We start from the raw sequence: 12,991 nt of genomic DNA, 5'->3' as shown, positions 1-12,991 counted from the left end.
GATTCTGTAGATTGCTTTCAGAAATATACAAATAAGACGAGTATGATTGTCAAACGATCAATCAAAATTGTGTGTTACCAAAGTAAACGAATACTATGGAAATAGAGAGTTTTATACGAGTAGGGGCTAACAACATTACGTATTATCCACATTGTAACTACGAACATATTGGTAGTATAGGTACAGTATTATGCAAACTAAATGTACATTTACATTTTCAATATCTTTTCCTTCGATACCTCATCAATGCAAAGCAACTGTGAACAATGTGGATTTGAATCTGGTTATTGTGAATATAGTACGACAATCTTAAAAGCTGGAAAATGTGAATTTAAGAAATAAACTTCATTTTTGAAAATACATGAGTGCATGAACTATTCCGATTCACGCCAGCTTTCTTCATGAAGCGCATTGAGACTTCATGAAAATGATATTAAGGTGAATTGCTGCAGTCCATAGCTTCATGTATTTTCACGAATGAAATTTTTTCTTACATGTCTTGAAGAGGTTTGCACCTGACATTTTTAGTAATGCACAGCACACGTTTTTAAAAATGTAAACTTGACATCACATAAAATACGTCATGCACCAGATCTTGCTACATGTTTTGCAGTAGTTAACTTTATAAAAGTTTTAAAACTAAATTATAACTTACTGAAGCATGCAGCATCGTCACCAATTAAATCCGACACATTAAAATTTAAATAATTACCAGAATGCGATCCACATGTCAATCGACGTGCCGTGACGTCATTTGGTATATTTTGTTAGAGATGACACATCTCATGCTTTGATATGCGGATCTCGCAATCCCACCGGTGAAAATGTATTTTATTATGAAACAGCATAAATTAAAGGTACTTCATATACCATTATTTCACACATGATATCGTTGTTATAGAGATATTATCGAGTTTCTACCGTAGGTCCACATCATATTTGCTCAATACTTTACTCTGTTCCATTGAGAGTTTTGAATACATTAACTTGGCATTGATTCCACATTTAGTAATATTACGTATCTTCCAACTACCCTTTCAAACGGTGAATCCCTTCAAAATCATGCTTCAGTTTTAAACACATTTAATATTGCAGTCATTGGGATGAATAAATACGCATCAATAAATAGAGTTACCGTACCTATTCTGGATTCCCAAACTTCTTAAAAGCCCTTACAAAAATACATTGCTGGAATCAGTGAATGTTCTACCAAGCCCCCATCTTTGCCTCTCACGTAAATATTAACAGCTGTGAAGGTGAAACTCCAAATGTATTGTGCCATAATATATGCCAGGAGTGGTGTAAATCAAATGTGGATTCTAAAATATTTTAAAAATGATGTAGTAAATTGTAAATCAAAACTTGTGAACTTTACATCGTTAAACTTCTCCGCATCGGGCTCCAGATTTAATACACAGGCAGCTTCTGAGATTCCTATGAGCGCATCTTTATGATACAGTGACACACGAATACCCCTGTCTGACAAGAACGCCTTCAACATGGGTACAGGTTAGTTGTTGTGACATTCATCAGCAATTCTGAGCAAAATATGTTTAACCTTTCATAAAGTCATAATGAAACTCATGTGGTAGATACAGTTAAAAGAGAGATCCCGGAAACGATATATTGCATAATAGAAAACAACTATTGTATGCTGAGGCGTTGGTTATTTTTCAAATTTATCTAATAAATCCCATATACAGAGTGTAGCAATGACGTATTTCGATTTAACATTATAATTAAATATTTCAATGTTCGCATGATATTAAATAAATTTCTATATGCAATGTGAAGATAACGAACAGTGATCAATCTCATAACTCCTACAAGCAATTAAAAATAGATGGCTTGGCAAACACGCACCCCTGGACACACCAGGTGTGGGATCAGGTGCCTAAGAGGAGTAAGCATCCCCTGTTGACCGATCACACCTGCCGTGAGCCCTATATCCTGATCAGGTAAACGGAGTTATCCACAGTCAAAATCATGGGCTGGTTTTTTTTACAGTAGTAGCCAGTTTGAATGACCTCTCCATTACTTTTAAACTCAAAACATCACGTAGACAACTTCAATGCATTGACCAGAAGCAGGTAGGGGTATGTTGGTATGATCTCTCCATTACTTTTAAATTCAAAACATCACGTAAACAACCCCGATTCTATTGACTAGCCATTGTATCCATTCCATTGTAGCAAGGGGTCCAGCAAAGGTGGATTTTAAGTGTGTTAATGTACTCGTATCACTCCATTCCTTAATAGCATTACTTTTAAGGAATGGAGCGATACTCGTACATTAACCCTTACATAATATCTTCCGCCGCGATATTTTCAACCGCGACACGTTGTATTGTTTACATTTTTATAACAGAAAGTCTATTGTAGTTTCACTCGAAAAAACCCACAAATATATGAATAATAAATACAATTTGAAAAAAATTGTCCTTATTCAAAGTATCACACCGGTAATTATTTTCACTATGTATTACTATAGAGGAGAAAAAATCATTAAAATCAGTTTACAGAATTGATGCCTAGCAACACAGTCGGAAATGGTCTATGTTACCTATCTCGTCTGTCGACACCGGAAAACATCACCCTACGCGGCATTTTAAAAAAAAAAAAATACTCGCAAACAAGACTACCCTCATGTGTGTAAACAGTCTGAATGCAGCTCAGGAAATAGCCTCAGCTCCCAAAAGAAAATAGCTCCTTTGTATACATTTTGTTATTTCTACAATTACACACAATTTCCTAATCAAGGGTACACAAATTAAGAGAAAAGTAGAAGAGGAAATGAGAAAAATCGCTCAAGGATTTTTTTCCTTTAAATGTATGGAACTACAATAAACGAAGTTCAATTTGATTGGACAATTACCGGTGTGATACCTTGAAAATGCAACAAATATCTTAAGGCATTGGGCCCTTTGATAGATTTTTAAATAGTGTTCTGCACGGTTAATACCTATGCAGAGGATAAAAGTTTTGTGAATGATAATATGTGCATTATGTGTGTATTATTGCTATATGATAATTGTTATTCTAATGTGAAATGCATATGCAAAATATATCGATTCTAAGTTTTAGAGCCTGAGCTTATTATGTTTTCGACGTATCATTTATAATGTTCGTTTGATCTGATCAATCGGAAGATAGATCCACTTTCTAGCGTCTCTTCAAAAACCCCAGATAAAGAACAGTGATCAATCTCATAAATTCCAAGAGGAATATGGAATATAGTTGGTCAAAGACGGACCCCTGCACATACCTAAGAGGAGTAAGTATCCCCTCTCTCCTGTTTCTTTAAAACTGAAAGCTTGTGTTCATAGAATTAACCACAGAAGAAAATTGTCGACCAACGAAAGCACTTGTTCAAGATATAATCGTCTCCATACAAGGTGAAGATAACGAACAGTGATCAATCTCATAACTCCTATAAGCAATACAAAATAGATGGTTGGGCAAACACGGATCCTTGGACACACCAGATGTGGGATCAGGTGCCTAGGAGGAGTAAGCATCCCCTGTTGACCGGTCACACCTGCCGTGAGCCCTATATCCTGATCAGGTAAACAGAGGTATCCGCAATCAAAATCAGTATGCCAGGAACGGCTTAACAATCGGTATGAAACACGTCAGACAGCATTTGACCCAATACGAGGTTGTACTGACGAAGTAGATCGTTATAACGACCATAGAATTTGCAAAATGCTGACTTCAATCGAGACTGTTGAAATCCCTGTACCATCAACTTGTTTGTCAGTAGCTTACCTCGATCTAAAAACTGACTATACGCAGAACAAGCTCTTGCATATCGAACCAGTTGAGATATATAAACACCATATGCAGGTGATAATAGAATATTACAACACAAATATGGGAAGTTGACGATGGAGAAGCTGAAATCATCCCGTTTGTCATACAGATGAGTTGTCAGTTTGCTATTGATGTCTACTTTCAATAAAATATCTAAGTATGAAGCAGAAGTGGTGTCCTTTATTTTGAGTTCACATGGATATGTAAAATCGACATATGAATGAAAGCTATCATTGTTAATAGACAAAACGTCATCGATATATCTAAAAGTCGAATTGAAGGCCACAGCGAGAGATTTTTTTCTTCTCACGTAGAAGTTTTTGAATAAATTATGTTTTATATGAATATAAAACAGGTCAGCTAACAAAGGAGCACAATTCGTGCCCATGGTAATTCCAACAGACTGTTGGAAGACTTGATCACCAAAGACCACGAATATATTGTCAATTAGGAACTCTAGCATATTTTTTATTTCAACCTCACAATACTTGTGCGTGGAATCAGAGTGGTGTTTAACAAAGTAAGTTTTTGAATGACTGATCACTAGATATGAATATATCCGTTTTCCGTTTTTGTTGAAGAAGCAACTGTCTATGATGTCAAAAAGTCTAGTCTTTAATTTATCGTGAGGAATGGTCGTGTATAGTGTTGAAAAGTCATAGGTTTTAATGTTATTGATTTGGGTAAAATTCTGTGATTTCAAGTTTACTAAAAGTTCTTTAGAATTTTTTAGAATACACATTTGATTAACACCACTTCTGGCATATGTAGTCTCACAGTAAGTTTGAAGTTTCTCCTTCACAACTTTTAACATTTTCGTGAGGAGCAAAGATAGGGGCTTGGTAGAGCACTTACTGGATCCAGCAATGTATCTTTGTCTGTAAGGGTTTTTATGTAGTTTAGGAATCCAGTATAGGTACGGTAGCTGATATTCATTCGACCGATTGACTGAAATATTAAACGTGTCTAAAACTGAAGCATGGTTTTCAAGAATTTCATCTTTTGAAAGGGCAGTTGGAGTATAAGTATGATTACCAAAGGTGGAATTAATGCCAAGTTCGTTTAAAATACAGTTGTAATAATGAGCCTTACAAACAAGACAATGTTGTTACTAGCTTTGTCAGCTGGAACCAAAACATATTCCTCATGTAACCTATCTAATTCGTTTATCAATTCTGGTTTACTAAACACAGAAGGATAGATGGTACGTACTTTTGCTTTCATGCGTCTAATACGGGATTTTAATATCCCTTGTATGCTTTGAACCCATTCTGGCAATGTATCAAGTTATTTTTTTTTTATATTTAGCCCATCGTCTGGCATAATCTTCGACAGAACTCATAATAGAGATGAAGTTCTGTCGCCAATTACAAGACCGAGGTTCTCTGTATTTTGGACCCTTTAGAATAAGTGATTTGATGTCCTCATTTTCAACTATATCAACATCACCAGTAATGGCATGTCCAGCTGGACTATAGTTGAAATAAGATGAAGAACAAGAACATGTTGGTGGATGACGTATGAGATGGTCTATATCCAAGCACTGCAAAGTTTGTTTATGATTAAAAAGTTTGGATGCAATAATAGAAGTATAGCTGTAGGAAATACAGAATGTGGACTTGAACTTGAAATCAGTTGGAATACACGACTGAAACCTTTTATGACGAAGAATGTTGCTTATGTTGACGGTATATATTCCTTTGTTTGTAAATTTGAGCTTAAGGAACTAGCGGCATGATTTGGAAGGAATATCATCCATGGTCCATGCTGGATTATAGAGCCTGTGGTAGGCAACATCAATAATCATCGAGTTCAGTTTATATTCAGGTGTTGAAAAATCCAAGTATAGACTAGCCATAGCTTCTTCAAATAACGTGTGTAAAAACTCTCAATGGAATAGAGTAAAGTTTTGTACGAATATGATTTGGACCTAATTGTCTGTTGACGTAAGGCAAAAGTTAATCAAACCTGACATCATTTATACTTGGTCTTTTACACGAACGATTTCCATGACTGCGTTTCTGTCTTTGGGTATTGGTAAATAGTCCCATCACATTCACGTTATTTCCTTGTGGACTAGTCAAATGTCCCACATCATATACATTATCATTGTATCCATATGGAAATGCAGTGCCTAGGGTCCTGAACCAGTGATCTTCTCGTTGTCTAGGAAAAGGGGTACTTAATGTAGGATTGTTTGTGTGATGGTGATTTTTTTCTAAAACCCTTACACTCATGGACAAGATGGAGTGGTCCGGTGCATTAAAATGCTTGTAAAGAAGTTGATTACCACCATTATTAATTTGAAACCTGTGCACCGATATTCTTTTATTAAGTGAACCCTTGGTTTCTCCCACATAAATTAAGCCACACAGGTTACACTCAATGGCGTAGACAATGTTAGAAGATTTACATGTCAGATTATCAAACGTTTTCGTACAGAAACTACGTCCAGTTAGATTACTACTAAATGCATTTTTAGTGACTAGTATATCACAAGTTTTGCATTTTTTTTGCAGAACATTTTGAAGTTTAACACATGAGGTCTGGAAAGCAATTATCAAATATATCTCTTAAAGGAACATAACAGTCTTTAATTTGGGTATAAGAATTTTGGTTTCTGTACCAAAGCTGACAATCTTACGATTGTACATACTACAAATCTTTGATATTTCGAAGAATAATCCGAGGGACACCAACCGATCTGTAGGAGCCTGTGTCCCTTATATACTCCACAGTGTGACATCTTTTTATACTGGGCATCGTGTCAGCCAGTATTGTTTCGTTATTGTGTATATTCATCAAGGAACATATATCGAGCGACAAGTCTCCTCGGGGACAGACTGTCCACCAGCAGAGATACAAACTTGATGGTTAAATACAAGTGAAGATAACGAACAGTGATCAATCTCATAACTCCTATAAGCAATACAAAATAGATAGTTGGGCAAACACGGATCCCTGGACACACCAGAGGTGGGATCAGGTGCCTAGGAGGAGTAAGTATCCCCTGTTGACCGGTCACACCCGTCGTGAGCCTTCATGATCATATGAATAATATTTCGAAAAATAAAAACCCATTTACTGCTAAATCAAAGCTACAGAGAATTTAATTGCTAAACTTTAAGCTGTATTCTTATGAACATATTATACATGTGATTTTAACTTACGCGAGATCAGAATAAGGGATATCATTCAAGATGAGATATGTATACTCCATATATGTCTGATTCATCCATTCTTCTAAGAAAGTTTGCAGGTAAGTTGGCCTGTAATAGTCTCTAAAATCTGACGTTTTATCACTGTTTTGTTTATCTGCTAGTGACAAGTACCCCTAACCTCACACTATCTGCTACTGACAAGTACCCCTAACCTCACACTATCTGCTACTGACAAGTACCCCTAACCTCACACTATCTGCTACTGACAAGTACCCCTAACCTCACACGTTCTGTTAACCAAGTCAAATACAGTGCCTGTCGGACATTTCACCGCAGTAGCATTACCACCTTCACATCTGTAGTAAGCTTCACAGAGACGTTCAGGATACTGGTAATTTCCGTCTGGTGTCCCTTTACAAGAGGGAAGAAGACCATGAGAGTTATCGTCCTTTGGGATGGCAAAGAGATGAACGCATTCCCCATTGTAAGGAAAAGACGAAATACCCCATACGTCATTGTATGGGCATTGTCCTCTTTCGATTGTTCGACCATTTTCACATATTTTGTAATAATTCCACCCATGTTGATTTGAACCATCGCGCCAAAATCCATCCGTCTTTTTTTCGCAATTTGGGTATGTACGTTCACAAGCACCCATTGAATATTCGAGGTGAAATCTTAAGTATCTACCTGCATAAATACAAATAAGAAAAAACGTTGTTTAGCTGCATTCTCACAAAATAGACATAAATAGTAACTTGATTAGTTTCAATTTTACCTACATTCCCAAACTGGTTGATATCGTGTTCCACAATTAACCTCCGTGTAATTTTCACATTGAAGCGTATCCTTTGAAAACAAAAACGGATAATAGCACTCGTGCATATACTTTGAAGGCCAATTCTTGCCAGCCCAACTGCTCAAATTTTCAACTTGTCCAGTACAGTTGTAATATTGGTGGCATTGTGTGGATTTTCCAATGATCAAATTTGGGTGTCGTTTACATATTTCGTCGATGGTGTTATCTATATAATTAGAATGAGAGTGTATATATATATATATATATATATATATATATATATATATATATATATAAAGTATGGAAAAAATAGCAATGTACCCTGAAATGAGCATACGAGTATCTGCCCTAAGTGAAGAAATATTTGATTTAAAGCTAAACTTCACATTATTTGGATACCCACTTCCGCCACTTCCCGGGGTTGAACTAACGACCTGCGGAATCAAATCTCTTTGCAGCATGTAATCAGTGCGTTAGACCGCTCTACCATCTGGACAAGTCTATTAAAACTTGCTTTCAATGACGATGAAATTCTCACCACGCTGTCACATGCTACATAGTCATTGCTAATGGAAATGAGATACAATTAATTAAACGCCGAGGTTTCAACCGATCGGTTTTCCTCAGGTAAGTTAACTGCGGGGCGGAGCTAATTTGAGGCAGGTGTAAAGCACCAAGCCTGAAAAAACTCTGCTAGCTTTTATATACCGTCCAAAATACACAGAATGTTATCTGTATTACCTGCATCACCTGTACGTTTTGTAAGATTGAGAAATACATGGTAGTCAGTTTTCGTGTGCAGGTAAATCGAAACGTTGGTAATTAAATCTAATGAATCAAGTATGTAAAACATCAAAGCTCGATAAATTTATCTTATATAAATAAGAACGTTAGCCATTCAAATGTTGGGTAGAATATTCTTTATTCTAAGTTTTCTTGTATTCATTTGACTTCCTCCGTACCCGGTATCCGACGATGGACTGCCAAACATACTGTTTCCGACGGGAGTTCCGGCGTAGTGGGGTAGATTTTCTGGCTATGTAAACCGATCATCGTCCAATGCCCCGTGATGACAACATGTATATATTCCAAAAACTGCTGAGAAAGTTTTATTCAGTTTGAATTAGTTTTTCTGGACGGCACACCAGAATTCTTTAGTTACGAAAGTTGTGTGTGTGACTCGTCCATAACGCATGACCTACACAAACAGTCAGGATATTCGGATTTTCCGACAGTTCCTTCGATAACTGGTCCAGACGAAGAATTCGTTCTTCCTCTGGATCCCAATTACAACCACTATACGCAAGAAAAAGCCCTTATAGCGACTAACTTCTTTTCCGATAAATTGACAGTTACATCAATCTAATTAAAATTAGATGTTAAATCCACTCACGTACTCACATACATATGTATGCGAATACACGAGCGGAATTAACATCTAATTCTAATTAGATTGCAGTTTCATGTACGTTTGTCGCCATGTTTCGAGAGGCAAATTATACTCTTATAAATTTTCAACTGAGTGTAAATAAAATTTCATTAACTTACAATGTATTTACTCATAATTAATCTGTTTAGCATAAAATCGATGCCCGTGTAAATTATATTCTAACAATCCATAATAATTATTATCAATCATACCCATTCCTAAGCATAACCTACTATATTCTATTATAATTGATGTAATTGTATGCAAAATTTACTACTGTTATATTGTATGACTATCTCTACATGAAAATTCCCTCTTCAGTTGGATTACGCGGTAAGCATCAAAAGATTGCACTGGCGCCTCGATCGCCAGATAAAATAGATAAGGTACACACAAAGAGCAGTAACTAACTTGTCCATCAATTTCTAGCATTCAAAGTGAAGCTCAATTTCTCCTGATTGACAAGGGTTCACAGGCCAGGACAATTTGGAGGCGGTGCTTATTTTCGCGGTTTTTAACGTAAATTTAACGAACACTGATTTTGACTACGGATGACTCCGTTTACCTGATCACGACGGGTGTAACTGGTCGACAGGGGATGCTTACTTCACCTAGGCACCTGATCTTAAGTCTGGTGTGCCCAGGAATCTATGTTCGCCAAACTATCTATCTTGTATTGCTTACAGAAGTTATGACCTTTCATTTAAGAGAATCATACAAAATACACATTGCATTTGAAATATTTCATACAGAGCACGGAAATAGCAGTGAACTCTTAAATTAACATAACTGCCCAAGGTGAAGAAATATTTTATATCAAGCACAGGAAATTTCCTTTTATTTGGATACCTACTTCTGCCCCTACCAGGGATTGAAGTCATTTTATACATGTTATTGATACATGTAAAGAATACATCTTCGAAAACAATACAAAATAGTTGTGTTAACACGACAACAATGTCCCCGCCTGCAGTAAAATCAAATATAGGAACCCCATTGAAGTATAGCATTGAATGTAGTATTCAGATTATATATTACATCCATTTAATACAATAAAGAACTCGACAACATTCCTTGATATGTTTTAACAGCCATAAAATAAATACACACTTTATGGAAAGGACATAACTCCATCAAAAATCAACTCACCGGAACAGAACTCAAATTCGATCTCTAACTCATCAATACACACCTGTATACAACAATCATTTCAATATCTCAAGTCGTTTAGAAAAAAGTCTGGAAAACGGGTCGTAACAGTAATTTTTTACGTTAAAGGGACAGAACTCCATGAAAAATAAACAAACTGGAGCAAAACTCAAACTCGATCTGTAACTCTTCAATATAAACCTGCACACAGAATATCGATTCAAAATCCCATGGCGTTTAGATTGATTGTTGTGACACGGGGTCTCGGATTTTGCGGTCTCATCCAAAGGACTGACCCATTTAGTCGTCTCTTACGACAAGCAAGGGGTACGGAGGACCTATTCTAATCCGGATCCCCAAGGCGTTTAGAAAACTAGGTGTCGTAGAAGGACAGAAGGAATGACAAGGGTAGAACTATATGCCTCGACCACTTTGTGGCGAGGGCATACAAATGATTTCTCTTTTCTCCATATGCACACTTTTTAACACAACCACAACACTGGAAATACAATAATAAAAAAATCAAAATCAAAACTGCACTGAAACTACATGTATTACAATTGTATTCCGATAGTAAAATTGTGTCTCAATTCATTGTTACACACAAGTCTCGATCAATCTGAATATGGTATATTTCTGTACCTTACCTGTAGGAACTATTTGTGAAACATACATTCTCAGTACGTCGTTGTAAGCATCGTTACTACTTTTAACTGCTTTTTCTAAACGGGTTGTTGTTTCCTTGATCCGATTTTCGGTTTCTTCTAACGCCAACAGCAGCGCTGTTATTTTTCTATCCTGATTGAAGATTTCATATTGATCGCAATCATTGTCATACAATGTCTGTGAATGTAAGACGCTCCACATAATAAGAAACAGACAAGCTACTAAATATCGTGATAATAAGGCAGACATTCTGCACACTGCTAAAGACAATACCTGTAATTTAAATTACTCATATTTGAACATGCATTTAAACTTCCATCTTAAACTGTGTTATATATATTGATTAAATGGATTGCTTTAAGAATATACAAATGAATGAGACAAATATGGTTGTCAATTAATAAATCGTGCATGTGTTACCAACCAAGATGCTTCAAAACAAAAGTGCGTAAAATATATCCTTCCGTGTTTAGTAAACCACCAGTGATAAAAGAACTAAATAGGTTACACGAGGAATATGTTGTGGTTCCAGTTGACAAAGCGTGTGACAGCATTGTCTTCGGTTATAATGATCGTTATTGGAACAGCATTTTAAACGAACTTGGCATTGATTCCACATTTAGAAGTCGTAAATATGCTCTAATTCAAACCAGCTACCCTTTCAAATAATAAAATTATTCAAAACTAGCTTCGGTTTTAAACACATTTAATATCCCAGTTAATGGGACGAATTAACATGAGTTATTGTACCTATACTGGATTCCAGAACTTCGCAAAATACTTTACTAAAATTTATTGCTGGATCCAATAAACGTTTTACCCAGCCATAGTTTGCAGCTGTGAAAGAGATACTTCAAATGTATTGTGCCACTACATATGCCAGAAGTAGTGGAAATAGAATGTGGATTCTAAAACATTCTGCAGACTTTTTAGTAAATTTAAAATCACAAAACTTTTCTCAAATCAACAACATCAAAACGTATGACTTTTCAACACTTTACATGGCCATTACGCATGTGAATTAAACAGTAGGCTTTGCAACATCATATATAGTTGTTTCTTCCACAAAAAATGGGAAAAGGCAATACTCGTAATCATGCCTACTGATCAGTCATTCAAACAATTACTTTGTTAAACACCACTCTGATTCTACATATACTGGCAGGTATTCTGAAGTTCATATTAGAAAGATCCTGGAGTTTTTTTTATTAACAACACGTTTGTAGTCTTTGGTGATCAGGTCTTCCAACATTTTGAACGAATTGCCATGGACACAAATTGTACTTCTTTGTTAGTAGGCCTGTTTTTTATATCTTTATGAGGCAGAATGTATTCAAAGGCTTCTACATGAGCAGGAAAAACAAACACTTGCTGTGGCCTTCAAATTGGCATTTAGATACATCGACGTGTGGTTTTATTTATTAACAATGGTTTTATCTATTAACAATAACCATTCCATTCATATGGCAATTTGTTATGTCAAAATAAACGACACCTCAGCGTCTTCCATATATGCTATATACTTCGATATTTTATTAAACATAGATGTTAACGGAAAACAGACAACTCAATTTCATGACAAAAGGGATGACTTCAGCTTCTCTATTATCAACCTCCCATATCTAAGTACCAATATTCCATTATCACTTACATGAAAGGTGAAGATAACGAACAGTGATCAATCACTGGTACATATGATGTTTATTATTATAATCAACGGATTCGATACAAAAGAACATGTTCTACATGTGATCAGTTTCTAAATCGAGGTAAGCTACTGACAAATAAGTGGATATTACAGGAGCTTATCAGTCTCTTTTAAAGTGAGCATTTCGCAAACTATAGGGTGGATATAAAGATCTAGTTTGTCAATGCAATATATCATTGGGTAAAATGCTGTCAAACGTGTTTTGTATCAAGTGTTAGGTCATTCTTTACACACAAAGTTTGATTATAGGGCTCAAGGTGGGTGTGA

At 35.9% G+C, this 12,991-nt stretch overlaps 1 protein-coding gene across 1 annotated transcript; it reads right to left on the bottom strand.

The window, feature by feature from the left end:
* Window positions 1–6,768: 6,768 nt before the first annotated feature.
* LOC125653859 (uncharacterized) lies at window positions 6,769–11,268 on the bottom strand. Its single transcript, XM_056143618.1, has 3 exons — window positions 10,998–11,268; window positions 7,756–7,998; window positions 6,769–7,663 (listed from the first exon to the last, which is right to left on the bottom strand). Exons 1-3 carry the CDS (start codon window positions 11,263–11,265, stop codon window positions 7,233–7,235), a joined length of 942 nt encoding a protein of 313 aa, XP_055999593.1. The 5' UTR covers window positions 11,266–11,268; the 3' UTR covers window positions 6,769–7,232.
* Window positions 11,269–12,991: the final 1,723 nt, after the last annotated feature.

This window comes from Ostrea edulis, chromosome 7 (assembly GCF_947568905.1).
Source record: "Ostrea edulis chromosome 7, xbOstEdul1.1, whole genome shotgun sequence".
Taxonomy (NCBI): domain Eukaryota; kingdom Metazoa; phylum Mollusca; class Bivalvia; order Ostreida; family Ostreidae; genus Ostrea; species Ostrea edulis.
The sequence above is the reverse complement of the archived record's forward strand: the minus strand, read 5'-3'. Positions and strand labels throughout refer to the sequence as shown.